Genomic DNA, 20,032 nt, shown 5'->3' with positions numbered 1-20,032 from the left:
GTCTTTGTTAGTGTATAGGTTCAGGCTGGGCACAGTGGCTCACAACTGTAATCCTAGTGCTTTGGGAGGCTGAGGCTGGAGGATCACTTGAGGCCAGGAGTTTGAGACCAGCCTGGGCAACATAGTGAGACCCCCTATCTACAAAAAAAAATTTTTTTAATTAGCTGGGCATGGTGGCACGCACCTGTAGTCCCAGCTACTAGGGTGGCTGAGGTGGGAGGATCACTTGAACCCAGGAGATTGAGGCTACGGTGAGCTGTGATTGCACCACTGCATTCCAGCCTGGGCAACAGAGCGAGACCCTGTCTCTCAAAAGTAGATAGATAGATAGATAGATAGATAGATTGATTGATTGATTCAGATGCTAAAACAAAGACACCCCTGACCACCACTGAATATACATATATACACACGTCCAATAAATAATCTAGATATATATTTCTTTTTCACAAAACAGTCTGTGTGTATGTTCAGGATTGATATGGCAGCTCCGGGCAATCAAGAGTCTTATTACTCCGCATCTGTCTTGTTGCCTTCATCCACCTGGTCCAGAACGGCTCACTACTAGTCCAGCCAATGAAAAGCAGTGCATTGCACTCCAGCCTGGGTGACAAGAGCGAAATTCCATTAAAAAAAGAAAAGGAGGCGTTGCTTTCCTCTCCCAGGTTTCATTCTTTCTGCTATTTCACACTGGTCACACTGGCTACTGTGTGCACAGCTCAGAAGCTACACACTTTCTACTTTGTCTTACATCCCACTGCCAAAACTGAGTCACATGGCAGTAGCTGGCTGCAAGGGTGACTGGAAAATGAAGTCTTTATATAGACAGCTAAGTGTCTTGGCCAATCTCTGTTGCTATTTATTCTAATAGAAGACAGGTATATGGGAATTTAAGGGATTAGCAGTCTCCTCCACACCCCAACGCCAGACTACCCTTCTGTATGGACCCGTGCTGAGCCTGCTCAACATTCTGCCCTTAGCCAGGAGCCTTGAACCACTGCAAAGTCCTCACCTCCTGGCCCTGAGACCCAGAGCTAGGGCAGCCGCTTCCGGAGTATAAACCCCTGTGTCATCAGCCCAAGTATGTTTGGTTCGGTGTGTTTGTGTGTGTATTGTTGCGTTTGGGTTGTTCTAGAGCACAAAACCAGGTGCAGTTAACATTCACTGCATGCCTGCCACATGCCAAGAGCTTCACAGATGTTTCCTTTCATCCTCACCGCTGCCCTGAGTGACACACATTCTGCCAGTTCTACAGATGAGGGCCTTGTGGCTCCGAGAATCCAATCATCCGTCCAGTGCCAGCAGCTGTGAGCCTCAGAGCTGGATTGGGACCCATCTCTGTGTTATTCTGAAGACTGCTTTTTGCCCTTTCTGGAGAATGTCCATGACTTGAGCATCCAGCACCATCCCCTTTCATTCCTGTGTAGAAAAGATCCAAGAAAAGCAACGTAGGCCGGGCGCGGTGGCTCAAGCCTGTAATCCCAGCACTTTGGGAGGCCGAGACGGGCGGATCACAAGGTCAGGAGATCGAGACCATCCTGGCTAACACGGTGAAACCCCGTCTCTACTAAAAATATAAAAAAAACTAGCCGGGCGAGGTGGCGGGCGCCTGTAGTCCCAGCTACTCGGGAGGCTGAGGCCGGAGAATGGCGTGAACCCGGGAGGCGGAGCTTGCAGTGAGCTGAGATCCGGCCACTGCACTCCAGCCTGGGCTACAGAGCGAGACTCCGTCTCAAAAAAAAAAAAAAAAAAAGAAAAGCAACGTAGAGAGAGTCTGGAGCCAACTATGAGCCACGCATGAGCAGCTCCTTCCTGCCCAGGCTATTCTCGCAGGAAGGGTTGCGGCAGCATGCGGCCGCCTGTGTTCAATCTTCTGCAGGAGAGAATAGATCTGTCCTGCGCCCAGCTCAGGAATCTCATCTGTAGCACTCTGCACGTGAGTGTAATAAGCTCTCGTTTCTCCATAGGATCACCAAAGATGAGGCAGAGACCCCCTCCTCGCCGGGACATGACCATTGTAAGTGGACCCTTGCCACTGGGGAGTGGCCACTGACTTGAGGGCTGTGAGGGGTGTCCACTAGCCCCTCGCACACCCCTCCCCCTTCCAGAAATGCTCTCTTTCCTGTGCACACAACAGCCTTTTGAAGCAGGCTGCATAAATGCTAGTCCCACCCCCAGGTGGAAAGACTGAGGTGCAGGCAGGTGAAACAATTGGCCCACGAGGCCAGAGTGCTCCTGTGACAGCTGGGCCTCGGGACCTGCTTTCTGCTCCCTGGGCCCTTCTCTTGGTCTTAGATCAGTCTTCTCAAGTCAAGCGACTTGAGGTCCAAGCCGAGATGAGACACAAATATCATCTGTGTCCCATTCTCATATTCTGCGCTCATACTCCGTTTTGTAAAATTCGCTAGGTACCTTTTAAGCCAATACTTGGGAACAATGGGTTGTTGGGTTTGGGGTTTTTTTTGTTTGTTTGTTTGCTTTATTTTTTGAGACGGGGTCTTGCTCTGCTGGGGTTGTATTTTTTTAATCTCTGCTATTTATCAGGCACCTGTTGCGTGCCGTGCAATGTGCTGAGCGCCTCACAACATTAATACTTGAAGCAACCCCACCAGGTAGACACTATTATGCCCACTCTACAGGAGAGAGAACTGAGGCTTCAAAGGGGGGTGATTTGCCCAAGGTCACTCCCGCCATCAGTATTTCCAACCCAGATAGATCTACTAACAAACTTAAGCTCCCTCCACAACTGTCACTGCCTCTTATTTCAGAGAATATTGTCTTGCTCCAGATTCTCATGATTGTACCCAAATGTCCCACGTTTCTTCCCATCGCCCTAAAGCTGATGGGCCAGTGAGGTCTCACTGAGGAGATGACAATCTGTGTGGTCCTATTTGTGTTGTCCCTTAGAATCCAACTAGGTCCCCAGCACCCCCTTGAGGGTGATTGCATGCCCCAGGCCCTTAGTCTCCCCCTGACACAGAGTCGCAGGAGTGCACTTAGCATTGGCGATAACCCTGTGTGTGATCGTACCAGCCTCGTGGCCTCAACCTGCCGAAGCCGCCCATCCCGCCCCAAGTGGAGGAAGAGTATTACACCATCGCGGAATTCCAGACAACCATCCCAGACGGCATCAGCTTCCAGGCGGGCCTGAAGGTCGAGGTGAGTGGCCCTGGTGTTCCTTCACCTACTTGTGATTCCTGATTCCGGGTATCACCTCCTACTTCTCCCTTGTCACCTACTTCACTGGGTGGGTGGAGGTGGGGCGGAGATTAACAGCTTTATAGTTCACATACCATACAGTTTACCAATTTAAAGTGTAAAATTCAGCAGCTTATGGTATTCACAGGGTTGCACCACCCTCACCACTATCTAATTCCAGAACAAAAAGAAACTCCTTACCCATCAACAGTCACCCTCCATCTCCCCTCAACCTGCCAGCTCTAGGCAGCCACCAGTCCACTTTCTGTCTCCATAGATGTGCCTGTTGTAGACACTTCATATAGATAAAATCCCACAGTATGTGGTCTTGTGTGACTGGCTGTATGCCTTTCTTTACCAACTCCCACCTCCGTTCTTACTTCTCCTCTCTCCTTTTCTTCCCACGCCCTCTGCTTGTCTACTTTGTTCCCCAGATTCTCTTCCTGCATTTCTCTTTCCTTTGCTCATGGGGTTAGAGCTTCAAGGTATTTCTTTCTCATATTTCCAAGAAAACCCGTAAGGGAGGGGATGGCCGCTAGGGCCAGGGTTTGGAAAGCTTTGGCAAAGATGGTTCTTGAGACACTTTCAAAAGCAGGTGAGCCAGTCACAGGCATCACCAAGTTCACTCTGTCACGCGTGAGAGTTGGTCAGACCACACCCCCCCCAACCTCACCTTGGGAGGCCGAGGTTTAATTTACTCATCTCTGCAACAAATAAAATACTCCTGGATCACCTACTATGGTTGTGTGTGGTGGCTGCTTTTCTAGGCCCTGAAGAGTTGTCATCACCCTCCCCTTTCCTTTAAAGAACACAGCTCTGGTTCCTGGCACAGAGCACTGTCTGACGGCCCAGGGCAGTGGGCACCACTGATCAGTTCACTCCAGCGTACCTCTCTAGGGCCCCTCCCTTCCTTCCTGGCTGTATTCCAGGAAGGACTATAGCCTGCCTGTCTGCCCACCTTCATTCTTTCCTTCCCTCCTTCCTTCCCTTCTTCCTTCTCTCCTTCTTCCCTTCCCTCCCTTCTTCCTTCCTCCTCCCTCCTCCCTTTGTTCTTTCCTTCCCTTCTTCCTTCCCTCCTTCTCTCCCTCCTTCGTTCCCTTCCTCTCTCCCTCCTCCCTCCTTCCCTCCCTCCTTCTTTCCCTTCCTCTCTCCTTCCTCCCTCCTTCCTTACCTCCTTCCTTCCTTCTCTTCTATTTCCTCCCCTCCTTCCTTTCTTCCGTCTTTCCTTCTTTCTCTTCTCTTTCCTTCCCTCCTTCCTTTCTTCCATCCTCCTTCCTTCTTTCTCTTCTCTTTCCTTCCCTCCTTCCTTTCTTCCATTCTCCTTCCTTCCTTCTCTTCTCTTTCCTTCCCTCCTTCCTTTCTTTCATCCTCTTTCCTTCCTTCTCTTCTCTTTCCTTCCCTCCTTGCCAGCAGCCCCACCAGGCACAACATCTGGCCCAGGCCTTGCTGTGTACTACAGTCAAGAGACTAGTTCTGCATCCTCTGGTCTCTGCTTCCAGAGACGTTGACGTATCTTGATGTTTCACTAGAAGGACATCCTTTTATGTTTTCACTTTGCTATTATCTGAGTCAAGGGCTAAAGGGATAAGATTTGGGAAAATTCTGAATTATGTTTTAATCCATTATACAAAAAACCTGCCCCTTCATACTCATTCTTTCTATACACATGTATTGAGTGCCTAGTGTATCACAATGTAAGGGTCATCTGAGACATCATCTCCTTTTTGTTTTTTTTTTTTTTTTGAGACAGCTTTGCTCCTCTGTTGCCCAGACTGAAGTGCAATGGCTCAATCTCAGCTCACTGCAACCTCCACTTCCCAGGTTCAAGTGATTCTCCCGCCTCAGCCTCTCAAGTAGCTGGGATTACAGGCACCCACCATGACGCGTGGCTAATTTTTGTATTTTTAGTAGAAACAAGGTTTTGCCATGTTGGCCAGGCTAGTCTTGAACTCCTGATCTCAGGTGATCTGCCCACCTCAGCCTCCCAAAGTTCTGGGATTACAGGTGTGAGCCACTGCACCTGGCTAGATGTTTTTTTCTTATGATAGATCCGTATGCTCTGTTTTTCTCTTCTCCAATTTTGCTTCCTGGCTCATTGCAACATTATCTTAGCCTTCAAAATTCATTAATGGAACCACAGCATTCTAGCAGTAGGGCTACTAGAAACACCTTAGTTACTTGTCTAGGCTATTTATCTTCAGGATGTGTGATGAGGAGGAGGAGGAGGATGAGGATGATGATGAGGATGAGGATGATGACAAGGATGAGGATGATGAGGACGAGGATGATGATGAGGATGAGGAGATGATGAGGATGAGGATGATGAGAGTGATGAGGATGATGATGATGAGGATGAAGATGAGGATGAGGATGATGAGAAGGATGAGGATGATGAAGATGAGGATGATGAGGAGGATGAGGAGGAGGAGGAGGATGAGGAGGAGGAGGAGGAGGATGAGGATGATATAGGCACCTCTTCTGTGTCAGGTACCTTACCTCCTTGATAACTAATCTTCACAGAAGTCCCAAGAGGTCAGTACCAGCAGCATGCGGTTGGTTGGTTGGTTGGTTGGTTGGTGTTTTTTTGTTTTTTTGTTTTTTTCTATCAGCATATTTTATAGATGAGACTCAGAGGGGTTAGGTAAATTAATTGCCTCTAGTAACACAGCTAGTAAGCAATGGAGTTGGGATTTGAAACCAGGTCTGTCTGCTTTTAAAGCCCACACTCTTATCTTTCCCCTCATTCTTGTGATTTTTTTGTTGTTGTTTTGTTTTGTTTTGTTTTTTTGGTGGAGTCTTGCCCTGTTTCCCAGTCTGGAGTGCAATGGCGCTATCTTCACTCACTGCAACCTCTGCCTCTTGGGTTCAGACGATTCTCTTGCCTCAGCCTCCCAAGTAGCTGGGATTACAGGAACCCGCCATCACGCCCATTTAATTTTTTTTGTATTTTTAGTAGAGACAGGGTTTCACCATGTTGGCCAGGCTACTCTCGAACTCCTGACCTCAGGTGATCTGCCCGCCTAAGCCTCCCAAAGTGCTGGGATTACAGGCATGAGCCACCGTGCCCAGCTTCTGATCTTGCATTTGCTTTTATTCATAGTAGCTCTTGGCTTCCCTCTGGTAAACGAAAATGCCCATTCATCATGATTCAGAACATACATGTTCAGAACTTCTACCACAATACTTTGCAAGGAATGTAACCTTGACAAATCTTACTGATACGTCTAATATTGATTACCCTAGTTTCAGTTCCTCACATCAGACTTCAGTATTAGTGTTGTTGAATTCATGGATGTGCTGACAATGACTTGTATGCCCAGCGTGGCCTGTAATTTTTACCAGAGCTACCAAGTGTTGATAAGATGCCGGTCATCCTCACATAAAGAGCTTACATTTATCAGTGGCCTTCCCTGGAGATTCCAGTGGGACTCATTAAGTGCTGCCTGTCAAGTGCATCCCGCTGGCTCAGTGATCTCCACTCTAATTTAATCACAGGAGCGTTTACCAAGTGCACAGCATTTATCAAGGGCTGTCGTATGCATTAGCTCTTGTGGCTTCAAAAATTCTACAAGTGGGTGTTAAATTGTTCTTATCATTTTCCTTCTGTGATGTGGAATCTGAGGCATGTGGCTTGTCCCAGGCCACTCAGGCAGTAAGTGGTAGAGCCAAGACTAGAACCCAGGACTGCTGGCCCAGGAGCCCAGCATTTGCGTCCTGGCGGCTGAGTCTGTGGCTGCCATCCCTCTCCCAGAAAGGCCACAAAGTGCCTGCAGCCATCTTTGCTCCTTCTGCAGTTTCTCACCCCAGACACAGCCCCTTTCCAAGCAGGGTCTTTTTTGTTTTTGGTTTTGTTTGTTCGAGACAGAGTCTTGCTCTGTCGCCCGGGCTGGAGTGCAACGGCACGATCTCAGCTCACTGAAACCTCTGCCTCCCAGGTTCAAGCGTTTCTCCTGCCTCAGCCTCCCAAGTAGCTGGGATAACAGGCGCATCCCACCATACCCAGCTAATTTTTTGTATTTTTAGTAGACTCAGGGTTTTACAATGTTGGCCAGGCTGGTCTCGAACTCCTGACATCAGATGATCCACCTGCCTCGGCCTCCCAAAGTGCTGGGATTACAGGTGTGAGCCACCACCCCTGGCCAGGGGTCTCTTTTGTGAGAGGCAAGATTAGGTGACTCTGAAGCCCACCCCTCTGCCTTTGACTCTCCTCCGATCGATGGGGTTTGGTTTTTTGTTTGTTTGTTTGTTTGTTTGTTTTGAGACAGAGTCTCGCTCTGTCGCCCAGGTTGGAGTGCAGTGGCGCGATCTCAGCTCACTGCAAGCTCTGCCTCCCGGGTTCATGCTATTCTCCTGCCTCAGCCTTCTGAGTAGCTGGGATTACAGGTGCTGGCCACCAAGCCCGGCTAATTTTTTGTATTTTTAGTAGATATAGGGTTTCATCACGTTAGCCAGGATGGTCTCGATCTCCTGACCTCGTGATCCACCCGCCTCGGCCTCCCAAAGTGCTGGGATTACAGGTGTGAGCCACCGCGCCCGGCCACAGGTCTCTTTTCTGAGAGGCAAGATTAGGTGACTCTGAAGCCCACCCCCCTACCTTTGACTCTCCTCCGATCGACGGGCTTTCTACAGGACCCACTGTGTGTTCCTCAGCTCTCCTGAGGCTCGGTTCTGCATGTGTAAAATGAAGTGACAGTTCCCAACTCACAGGGTGTCATGAGCGTTCATCAGATCTTCCGAGTCCAGAGAGAGCCTACCAGGGAACTGCAGTGTACATCTGCGATGGCTGCCATCACAAAATACCACATGGGGTGGTTTAAACAACTGCAGTTTATTGTCTCACAGTTGGGGAAGCCAGAAGATCGAGATCAAGCTGTCAGCAGGTTTGGTTCCTCCTGTGTCCTGTCTCCCTGGCTTCCATATGGCACCTTCTCGCTGTTTCTCATGTGGGCGTCCCTCAGTCCCTGTGTGTTTTCTAATCTCCTCTTCTTATTTGGACATCAGTCATATTGAACTAGGACCCATGTATCAGGCCATTCCTGGATTGCTATAAAGAAATACCTGGGCCGGGCGCGGTGGCTCAAGCCTGTAATCCCAGCACTTTGGGAGGCCAAGACGGGCGGATCACGAGGTCAGGAGATCGAGACCATCCTGGCTAACACGGTGAAACCCCGTCTCTACTAAAAAAAAAAAAATACAAAAAACTAGCCGGGCGAGGCGGTGGGCGCCTGTAGTCCCAGCTACTCGGGAGGCTGAGGCAGGAGAATGGCGTGAACCCGGGAGGCGGAGCTTGCAGTGAGCTGAGATCCGGCCACTGCACTCCAGCCTGGGCGACAGAGCGAGACTCCGTCTCAAAAAAAAAAAAAAAGAAGCACCTGAGACTGGGTGATATATAAAGGAAAGAGGTTTGCTGGACTCACAGTTGGGCATGCTGTACAGAAAGCATGGTGCCGGCATCTGCTTGGCTTCTGGGGAGGCTCAGGGAGCTTTTACTCATGGCAGAAGGCAAAGCAGGAGCAGGCGCGTCACGTAGCGAGAGCAGGAGCAAGAGAGAGTGGCAGGGAAACACCACACACTTTAAACATGGGAAGGACACCAAGCCATTCATGAGGGATCCGCCCCCATGACCCAAACACCTCCCACCAGGCCCCACCTCCATCATTGGGGATCACATTTCAACATGAGACTTGGGTGGGGACATACATCCAAACTCAGGCCACCTTAGTGACCCATTTTAAACTTCACCACCTCTTTAAAGGCCGTATTTCCAAATACAGTCACATTTGGAGGTATGGGGGTTAGGGCTTCCACATATGAATTTGGGTAGGGAGACACAATTCAGCCCGTAATAGCGAGCACACCTTTCACCTGTGTGAATTCAGCCACGCGGTGCTGGACAAAAAACAGACAGAGAACAAGATCTTCAACAACATGGGTGATTCCAGCCACCATTCCATCCAACAGGCGTGTATCCCACAGGGAAGTAGGGACAAGATGAAAATCTACTGTACTCCACCAGCTCCAGGTCCCCTGTATACAAACACGAGCATCTCTTTGAGCTGAGTGTGATTCCTGTGTTCAAAGATAGGTATTTTTCAGGCCAGGCACTGTGGCTCACACCTGTAATCCCAGCACTTTGGGAGGCCGAGGCAGGCAGATCGCTTGAGGCCAGGAGTTCAAGACCAGCCTGACCAACATGGCAAAACCCCATCTCTACCAAAAATATAAAAATTAGCCAGGTGTGGTGGTGCACGCCTGTAATCCCAGCTACTTGGGAGACTAAGGCATGAGAATCGCTTGAACCTCGGAGGCGGAGGTTGCAAGGAGCCGAGATCATGCCACTGCACTTCAGCCTGGGTGACAGAGCAAGACTCTGTCTCAAAAAAAAAGGTAGGTATCTTTCATATGTTGTGGCCTCTATAAATACCAGCTAACTTCTTCATCCGATGCTCAGCCAAAGAAGCCAGGATCAAAGGTAGCTTTGACTTCTGCCTTGTCTTTAGAATTGTAGCAGACGCTGCCGGTGCCCCTGATCCACCTGAAGCCCCCTGCACCTACACACACGTCCCTGCAAGCCAACAGCTTCCCAGAAGGGGAGAGGAGTTAAATACCCTGGGTAGGGAGGGGCCGGGAGTCGATAGATAAATGCACGCATCCCCAGAGGCACCGTTCTGAGGCATTCTCTTTGTGGTCTCTCAGAGGGTCCCTGGCAGATCAGTCCCCATGGCCCAGAGCAGTAACTTGCTCATAATCGGCCTCTCCCCTTCCCTTCTTTCTCTCTCTACTTCCTTACATGTATTTCCTAGTACCAACTCTCAAATTAAGTACCTATACCCAAGTCCACATCTCATGGACTGCTTTGGGGGGAATCCGGTCTGACAAGAATCTACCCCCATCTGAGATATTCCCAGAACATGGTCACGTCTCCACTGGTGGTCCCCTGTAGACCTTGCCAGAGGAGCTGCGGAGCACACAGTGGCAGCTTCCAGAGCTCCAGTTACACGTGGGTTCTCCCAAACCACTTCGTCTGCTGGCGCTGGCATCGTACCCAAGTGCCTTTGTCTATCCTCCCTTGCAGGTGATCGAGAAAAACTTGAGTGGCTGGTGGTACATTCAGATTGAAGATAAGGAAGGGTGGGCCCCGGCAACCTTCATTGACAAATACAAGAAGACCAGCAATGCGTCAAGACCCAACTTTCTGGCTCCCCTGCCCCACGAGGTGACCCAGCTCCGGCTGGGGGAAGCAGCAGCGCTGGAGAACAACACGGGCAGCGAAGCCACGGGCCCCTCCCGGCCCCTGCCTGACGCACCGCATGGTGCCATGGACTCAGGGTCGCCATGGTCTAAAGACTGGAAGGGCGGTAAGGAGGTCCTGAGGAAGGCGTCTTCAGACATGTCTGCGTCAGCAGGCTATGAGGAGATCTCAGACCCCGACATGGAGGAGAAGCCCAGCCTCCCTCCGAGGAAAGAATCCATCATCAAGTCGGAGGGGGAGCTGCTGGAGCGGGAGCGGCAGAGGACAGAGCAGCTCCGGGGCCCCGCCCCCAAGCCTCCCGGCATGATTTTGCCCATGATGTCAGCCAAACACACCCCTCCAGCCCGGGACGGCAGGAGGCCAGAGCCCAAACCTGACAAAAGCAAACTGTTCCAGCTGAAAAATGACATGGGGCTGGAGTGTGGCCACAAGGTGCTGGCCAAGGAAGTGAAGAAGCCCAACCTCCGGCCCATCTCCAAATCCAAAACTGACCTGCCGGAGGAGAAGCCCGACGCCACTCCCCAGAATCCCTTCTTGAAGTCCAGACCTCAGGTTAGGCCAAAACCAACTCCTTCCCCCAAAACAGAGCCACCTCAGGGCGAAGACCAAGTCGACATCTGCAACCTCAGGAGTAAGCTCAGGCCTGCCAAGTCCCAAGACAAGTCCTTGTTGGATGGGGAGGGCCCCCAGGCAGTGGGGGGCCAAGACGTGGCCTTCAGCCGAAGCTTCCTCCCAGGAGAGGGGTCTGGCCGCGCCCAGGACAGGACGGGCAAACAGGATGGTCTCAGCCCAAAAGAGATTTCCTGCAGAGCCCCTCCGAGGCCAGCCAAGACCACAGATCCTGTGTCTAAGAGCGTGCCTGTTCCTCTCCAGGAGGCTCCGCAGCAGAGACCTGTGGTCCCACCCCGGAGACCACCTCCCCCCAAGAAAACCTCTTCGTCATCCAGGCCCCTCCCAGAGGTCAGAGGTCCACAGTGTGAAGGCCACGAAAGCAGGGCCGCTCCCACCCCGGGGCGTGCTCTCCTCGTCCCTCCAAAAGCCAAACCTTTTCTCTCCAACTCTTTGGGGGGCCAGGATGACACGCGAGGCAAAGGCAGCCTGGGGCCACGGGGGACCGGCAAGATTGGAGAAAACAGGGAGGAAGCAGCTGCAGCCGCTGTCCCCAGTGCCGACGGCCTGAAGGACTCTTTGTATGTGGCCGTGGCCGACTTTGAAGGAGACAAAGACACCAGCAGCTTCCAGGAAGGGACAGTGTTTGAAGTCCGGGAGAAGAACAGCAGTGGCTGGTGGTTCTGCCAGGTCCTGAGCGGAGCCCCTTCGTGGGAGGGGTGGATTCCCTCCAACTATCTCCGAAAGAAGCCATAGCCGACGCCCTTTCTGCCTAGAGGGCCCGCTGGTCCTTGCTGGCTCTACCCACATATTTAATACGCCTCTTAATTTATCATTCTCCACACAGCTTCCAAGGCAGACAGACTCTGGGGTACTGTGACTTCTTGCCTCCCATGGGTGGAGAGTGAGTTTCGGACACCTCGGGCGCCCCTGGGTCTGATCCCTCCTATCACAGCATCGCTGGAGGCTCAGAACCCACGGCCTTTGCTTTCTGTCCATGTCAGCATCCCTGCCTTAAGAGAACTCCTCCTGGCCAATGGCATTGTGACCCGACAATGGGACCGGGACTCTCCAAGGCCTCCAGGACTGGATCCCATCGCCTGGAGAAACTCCAGCAAGGGTCTCTCATGGCTTGGACATGGCACAGTAAGGGGCAGCCCGCCCAGTCCATGACGACTTGCTCCAACTTCTTCGTGTTTCTAAAAGCCCAGAGACTATATTCACTCTTCTGAATTGCCTGGTACCAGGAGGAACTTCATCCTGAAGAAGTCCATTCCATTGCCAGTCCCAGGGAAAATGTCCCTTTCCCCAAGGCCTCAGGCCCAGGGGCCTCTGAGGTTCCACTGGATGCAGCTCCCCCAGGAGTGGGCCTGGAGGTCCACTCAGCCGCCCTGCCTCTCACCTTCTTTCTTGGGACCGTGATCAGCCCTGAAGGGTGGTTGCAGCCCCCGCCGTATGCTGCACTTTCCTGCTGCAGGCTCCAGTCCCTCCAGGGCTTTTCAATGAGAATTCCCACCCCAACTTGGAGCATTTCATTTCTGCCTACCTAAGGCAAGAATCTCAAAGTTCGTTTGAGTAAGAGGCCCATTCACGCGTCGTGCCCTTGTCAGCATCCCTTTGCTGAGTGCTTCGTGGGTGCCAAACACTGTACTCGGCGCTTTGCATTCACAACCCTCCCTTGTGATACTATACCCACTTTATAGATGAGGAAACTCAGGCTCTGTGTGCCCAAGGACATACCAGCCAGGAAGAAGAGGGAAGAGGATTTGAGTCCAGGCCTGCCTGACTTCAGTGCCTGTTCCCTCCCCTCTGCAAAAGGCAAACCATGCAGGGAAGAGAGAGAAGCTGGCTAAGTGCCAGGAGCAGGTGGCCAAGTGACTTCATTGTGGTGGGGGTGAGGGGGCATTCGTGGCTGCTGCCACACCCACCATCCCTCCAGCGTATACCAAAGGCTTCCCTGGACTCAACAGCTGTGTCTCCATGACAGGAGAATGCCAGGGTCCTGGTGGTTGGCGCCAAGCCCTGTTCCCTGCTTCTAAGCTGTTGCCCCCTGGCAAACAGAGCTTATGGAGCAACAGGAGCTGAGGTGGCCTCGCGGGCCAGCCTCAAGGGGCTGGGCATAGCATGCAGCGGTCCCAGAGGGAGGCAGGGAACCAAGGACCAGGCAGAGCTGCTTCCTGTGCCTCTCCGGCATTTGTAATGTTTTCTCCTTTTTCACGCACTGCCAAATCTGTTTTCTGCCTGGAAGAAACCCAGGGCAGATGTGGTCATCTGTCAAACTGAGGCCTGGAGAGGCATGGCTAAGTCACTGCAGAAGCAAAATCAGGACCCAGCATTTCTAGTTCCCAGCCCAGAGTAAGAGTAGAGCAGAACCCCTTCCCATTCTACCTGACCAAGGCAGCCCTGCCCTGCCCGGTCCTGCCCCAGAGATCTCCAGTTCACAGTGTTCATCAGCTGAGATACTTTTGGACCCACAAAGCCAGTTTTTTGGGAGTCTGCTCACTGTCTACCTGCAGTGCCAAAGCTTTGCTCCAACAGCCCTCTTCTGCCCCACCTCCCAGCTCCATCCCCTATCGTGTGGGCGCTGGCTGCTTCTGCATGAGAAGGAGCTTCCTCTGATCACCTGTAGCATCTTTAGTCCCTTCCTCCAGTCGGCCTGCAATCCCGTTCCCCAGAGAGGCTTGGGCAGGGCCCTGGGGCACTTCTTGCAGGGCCTACTTGCCACTTGGCCCTGTGCCCAGAACCTTGGGGGCAGATGGCAGCCAGGGGAAGAAGGGAGGTGGGAAAGGGCTGCCATCACTCGAGGGTCCTCTCCCTTGAGAGAGGCCCCATGGCAGTTTTCCTGAGTTCTTAATCTACTTTGGTTTAAACAACTTTCGTGAAGCTATGTGAGATTTGACTACATTTCAAAAGACAAAACTCACGGGTTTTTTTTTTCTGATTTGCTCTCTGGCTTTCAGTGACATTTTCAGATATATTATGAGTGCCTACTCTGTGCTAGGCTCTGAGTAGACCGGGATGTGTGTGGCTCCATCCCTGACTGGAGGAGCTTTAGGTCCTGTCTGCTGATTTCATTGAAGGAGTTTCTCTCTTGCCTCATTCCTTTCTCCCAGGGGTCAGCTGGGTAGGAACAGACTTGCCCTGACTTCCTCTAGGCAGAAAATTTTCCTGCAAATGAAAGAATCTGCCTTTCTCTTTTGCTATGATGATAATTATTATTCTGACATGAACTATAGGTACTGAAGTCACATTCCTGTCTGTTCACTGTTCTCTCCTCGGGTCGTATCTATGGCCTGAGGATGTCTGTATCCAGCTCCTTTTCCTGCAATGGTAGACACTTCCCCAGGCAGTAGGTGGGTCGGGGTGGCTAGTCACTCTCCTAGCTGTCCTTGCCTGGGGACTTAGGTTTACCCCATCCAGGACTGTGGTCACTATTCTGTGAGCAATTGATGGCGCATATGCAGAACTCCCCTGGAGTCATGGCTCTAGAAAGTGTCCAGGCCCATCATGACAGCTGTGCCAAGCACCAGGCAGGTGACCCGTGCCTAAACACACGTCCTCCTTTAATCCTTACGGCAACCCTGTGAGGCGGATAGGACCAGCCCTGATCTATAGTGAGAAAATTAAGGTTCAGAGGGAGAAGTCACATACCCCAGCCTTGTCTAAATAGTAGCCAAGCTGGGACTCAGATCTCGAGTTTTGGTTTGTTTGGTTTTTTTGTTTGCTTGTTTGTTTCTTTGTCCCTCGTGCCCATGAATTTTTCTCTGAGAGCTTCCAGGGAATCAAGTGACCCTCCCTCTGAATTTGTGTCTCTTCCCTCCACCCCTTGGTCACACATTTCAGTAGGTCACAGGCCAAATGGCAGCCCAAAAGGTGGGCAGATATTTTTTTTTTCTTCCCCTCACCCCTGCTTATTACTGCAATTGTGATGACTACTTTACCTTACATCCCAGGGCAAATGGACAGCTTGTGGTACCTCCAAAAATTTGGAAAATCTGAGTCTTAGGACCACCTCTTGATAAAAGAGGCCTTTGCTCACAGTTTTTGCTCAGAATCTTTCTTTGCCATTGGTGGGTGTATGTCGTTCTGGCTGAGACTTGGGGAGAGCTGAACTCCAGCTTAAACCACTTTTAATGGCCCTTCCCTACTGGGGGATTGCTGGAGCCCATGCCAAGTCATGGTAGTCATTTTAAACTTCTGCCATGAGGCCACGCCATAGAATCAATTTCCAAGGCAATGTTCTTGGCCCTAAAATGTTTGCGCCCACTGAGGATTTCATTACCAGGTAGAAAACGGGGGAACATATGCCATGTTAAAGAGCAAATGCTGAGTGTGCCAGGACTTGAGAAGGACCTTAGGCTGAGGAGTGGACAGTGTGGTATTCATTTCACCTCTCCCAAGTATCCAGCACAGAGTGGGGAAAAAGAAGAAACTGCTCCTGCCTTCCAATAGCTGGCAACTTGACATCAAGAACAAAAACATTCATAGCTGGGCCCCCGTCCTTTCATCGTGCCCAAGTCTTCCATGTTGGGTTAAGCTGCCCTCTTGGAGGCCGTACACTTCTCTTTGGACTGTGACAGTGGACACCTAACAGCCTGAGCCATGTGTGGCTGTCTTATCTCCCAAGGGTTGTCCAGGCCCATTCTGCAAGGCTTTTGTGTAGACTGCAGACACCCATACCTCACCACAGACCAAAGATGACCTCATGTCAGACAGTGGGCTGATGAGAGGTACAGCAACATGCATCGAGGCCTGAGGGTGCAGGGCGCCCTCCCTTGGCCTGGAGGAATTGCTCCTAACTAGAATAAGTTTCCATGAGGGTCCCAGGCAGAGCTGCACAGCTAGAACCGGAGGCTCCACAATCCTTGCCTGCTCGTGGACCTCCTTCAGAGCACCTTTCTACAGACTGGACTGCCCAGTTCCATGGGGTGGCATCTGGTTTCTGGTGCTATCCTGCCAAGTTGTCGAGCTCCTCCTCATGTTTCAACATTCCATCTTCCCGTTTCTATCCTCGACTCCAAAGTAAGCCGCCTTAGCTCCAATCAGGGATGAGGGGCTCAACCTCTTTTGTCCTCAAAGAGGCAAAACACAGTGCCACAGCCAGTAGCCTTCACTTTCAGATGTCCTATTCATGTAAAAGAGAAGGTGCCCCCACCAGGCTTACATCAGCAATAAGCAATTCTAATGCAACGATGGTGTCCACATTTTACCCCAGTGTGTGCCCATGTATGCCTCTGTGCCCGTGTAATTATTGTTAACGCCCCTTTCACTTAGAGGGGTGATGATAAACTGTGGCCACCCTGACTACAACCCACATTTCCTGCTTTGGGGAGCTTCCAAGTAATAGGCCATTTCTTACCTCCCTCCAGGAACAGTGGGCACCACCCACCACCTGGTGCCTGCTCATAGGATGATGCTGGAGATCCCCACACTTACTCTACCCTCTTGGCAAATTGGCATTCCGGTGGTGGTTTTTGTTTCCTTTAAACATTAAATAAACAAGTATATAGGATGTGAGGGGAGGGGTGAGAACAACTAGCTGTAGCATGTATAGGCTATATACTTTACCATTAGACTTTTTTCCTTCTTTTTTTTTTTAAATAAAAAAAGTGCTTGACTGGTTTCAAGCTTCATCGTGAAGATGCAGTGTCCATGGATTTTATTTGGCAGGAGAAAGGGTACATAGCTTTGTGGCCTGGGATCTTTGGGATCAAAGAACAGAAACCTATGCCAGTTATGTTTGGGCGCTGCTGAGAAATAGGAGTGACCCCTCTAGGCCATAGCACACCTTCATTCTCTTAACTACAGTGTCCACAAACCAAGGGAAAGCTTCCTTTATGTCCAAAGAATGGTGAGCCTCTGGCTGGCATTGTCTCCTGGTGGTCAAGAGTGTGCTATGGGGGTCCAGGCACAGTGGCTCACGCCTGTAATCCCAGCACTTTGGGAGGCCTAGGCGGGTAGATCACCTGAGGTCAGGAGTTCGAGACCAGCCTGGCCAATATGGTGAAACCGCATCTCTAGTAAATAATAACAATAATAATAATACAAAAATTAGCCAGGCATGGTGTCGGGTGCCTGTCACCCCAGCTACTTGGGAGGCTGAGGCAGGAGAATCGTTTGAACCCAGGAGGCGGAGGTTGCAGTGAGTCCAAATCATGCCACTGCACTCCAGCCTGGGCGACAGAGCAAGACTCTGTCTCAAAAAAAAGTGCAGTGGGGGTTGGGGGCGGGAAATGCAGCCACATTTGGGCCGCAGGGACTGCCCAAAGCCATCTGCTCCTGGCGGGTGGAAAATACTGCATAATGTTTTACTACTTTCCCAAAGGCAGGGCCCAAGCAAAATCGACCCGTGTGGAGCCCCCTTGTTCCCAGGTGACTAATAGGACACCACCACCCCACCTTCCTAAAGAGAGAAGAAAATCAGCAGAGTCCCCAAACAAAAGAACTTGCAGGGAAGGGATTTACATGCAATATTCATCCTTCCTTAGAGGAAACAATATAATAACCTTCTTGCAGACCTTGCTTAGGAATAATGGTCATTAATATATTAATCTGTGTCCCTATTAGAAGGAAAAAAACAGAAAGAGTAGTGGCTCACACCTGTAATCCCAGCACTTTGGGAGGCCAAGGTGGGAGGATCTGTTGAACCCAGGAGTTTGAGACCAGCCCGGGCAGCACAGCAAGACCTTTCCTCTACTGAAAGTTCAAAAAAAAAAAAAAAAGTAGCCAGGTGTGGTGGTGCACGCCTACAGTCCCAGCTACTTGGAAGGCTGAAGAGGGATGATTGCTTGAGCCCAGGAGTTCGTGGCTACAATGAGCTGTGATTGCACCACTATGCTCCAGCCTGGATGACAGAGTGAGACTGTGTCTCAAAAAAAAAAAAAAAGAAGAAGAAGAGAAAGGAAGAAGTCACGCGGCGTTCTGGGCCCCCATGGGAGCAGGTTCACCCGAGTTCTTGCAAACCAAGAGTGCTTAATCATAACAGGACTGGCAATGGTATGGGCTTCCTGGCTGGGTTTTGAGGGGCATCTGCCTCATGGGATGGGATGACAATGGGACTATGATCGGGAACCAAACCTGGCTTTCTCTTTGCGGGCTACATGCCCTCTCACTACATTTCTGCCCCATGACCTTCCTTCAGGTCTCAGTTGAAAGTGTCACACTCACCATCCCCATCATACTGTTTTGTGTTTTGTTTTGCTTTGTTTTATGAAACGGAGTTTCACGCTTGTCACCCAGACTGGAGTTCAATGGCACAATCTTGGCTCACTGCAACCTCCGCCTCCCAGGCTCAAGTGATTCTTGTATCTCAGCCATGCGAATAGCTGGGATTACAGGCGTGTACCGCCAGCTAACATTTGTATTTTTAGTAGAGACAGGGTTTCACTGTGTTGGCCAGGCTGGTCTCGAACTCCCGACCTCAGGTGATCTGCTCGCCTTGGCCTCCCAAAGTGCTGGGATTACAGGCATGAGCCACCGTGCCCAGCCCCATCATACTGTTTTAACCATGCCAAACATGATCTAGCTGTCTTACCCTCACATAACCTGCAAATACTCCCTTCTCTAAGGTGAGTTTCTGAGTCCAGGATTCCCATCATGGGGACATGCTTCTCCAAGTTCCTTAGTCTTCAATGTCCGTTCTCTCTCTCATTCAGTATCATTTGGTCCACATGGGATTCTTCAGTGTCTTGCAACTCACACTTCCTAATCAATGGCTCTCAAATTTTAATGACCTTAATGATTCACCAGGGAGCTTATCGAAAGACAGATTCCTCAGCTTCGCTCCCTAAAAGTCAAACTCAGCAGGAATCAGCATCCTGAAAAATCCATTCTGAGGAAACAATCTGCATGCTCCATCCTGAGAAATGGCCGGGCTGTGCACCTTACATAGTATAGTCTACGTGTTCAAAAATGATATTCTGTGCTATTATTTATTATTATTATTGAAATGGAATCTTACTTTGTTGCCCAGGCTGGAGGGCAGTGGCACAATCTCGGCTCACTGCAACCTCCGCCTCCCGGGTTCAAGCAATTCTCCTGCCTCACCCTCGTAAGTAGCTGGGACTACAAGTGCATGCCACCATGCCTTGCATTTTTGTGTGTGTTTTTAGCAGAGACGGGGTTTCACCATGTTGGCTAGGATGGTCTTTATTTCCTGACCTCATGATCCGCCCACTTTGGCCTCCCAAAGTGCTAGGATTACAGGCATGAGCCACTGTGCCCGGCCTCTGTGCTATTATTATCAACTGGTCATCATTAAGCATGTACTGATTTCCAGAACTGTAAAGCATTTTTGTATATACTGTTCTTTTTTTTTGAGACAGGATCTCTCTCTGTTGCCCAGGCTGGAGTGCAGTGGTGAGACCTCAGCTCACTTCAACCTCCGCCTCCCAAGTTCAAGTGATTCTCCTGCCTCAGCCTCCCAAGTAGCTGGAATTACAGGTGTGTGGCACCATGCCCAGCTAATTTTTGTATTTTTAATAGAAACAGGGTTTCACCATGTTGGCCAGGTTGGTCTGGAACTCCTGACCTCAAGTGATCCGCCTGCCTCAGCCTGCAAAAGTGCTGGGATTATACGCATAAGCCACCGTGCCCAGCCATATATACATTGTTTTATTCCATCCTCAAAATGCAAAATGTGAGGTAGAAGTCTACGTTTTATATATGAAGGCACTACATTTTGAAAGATGGAGGTGATGGACACAGGCTCACATAGCTAGTGTTTGGTATCTCTGATCCTAAAGCTGGCCCTTTGATGGCATGCTATGTCACCTCCCCAGTGTTAATCAAAGCACATCTTTCATCCTGATAAAACTGTTCCCTGGGATTCCAAATCTTAAGAAAGATTTCCTCTTTCCCCAAACCTAGCTCTGTAATTAAGAAAAGGGATCTAACTTTTTTTTTTTCTGAGACAAGAGTCTCGCTCTGTCACCCAGGCTGGAGTGTAGTGATGCAATCACGGCTCACTGCAGC

General features: G+C 50.6%; 1 protein-coding gene across 2 annotated transcripts in view; it reads left to right on the top strand.

Moving 5' to 3' along the window:
* Positions 1-16,699, top strand: part of SH3PXD2B (SH3 and PX domains 2B) — a 118,724-nt gene extending 102,025 nt beyond the window's left edge. The window contains exons 12-14 of one of the 2 annotated variants that reach the window (XM_031666602.1): positions 1,968-2,017; positions 3,034-3,159; positions 10,274-16,699. In XM_031666602.1, the coding sequence (XP_031522462.1) occupies positions 1,968-2,017; positions 3,034-3,159; positions 10,274-11,815 (1,718 nt within the window). In that variant the 3' untranslated portion in view covers positions 11,816-16,699. The remainder of the gene's footprint in view (positions 1-1,967; positions 2,018-3,033; positions 3,160-10,273) is intronic. The other variant, XM_031666603.1, reaches the window with a different exon arrangement.
* Positions 16,700-20,032: the final 3,333 nt, after the last annotated feature.

This window comes from Papio anubis, chromosome 5 (genome assembly GCF_008728515.1).
Source record: "Papio anubis isolate 15944 chromosome 5, Panubis1.0, whole genome shotgun sequence".
NCBI lineage: Eukaryota > Metazoa > Chordata > Mammalia > Primates > Cercopithecidae > Papio > Papio anubis.
This window is presented reverse-complemented; position numbering and strand designations above follow the sequence as displayed.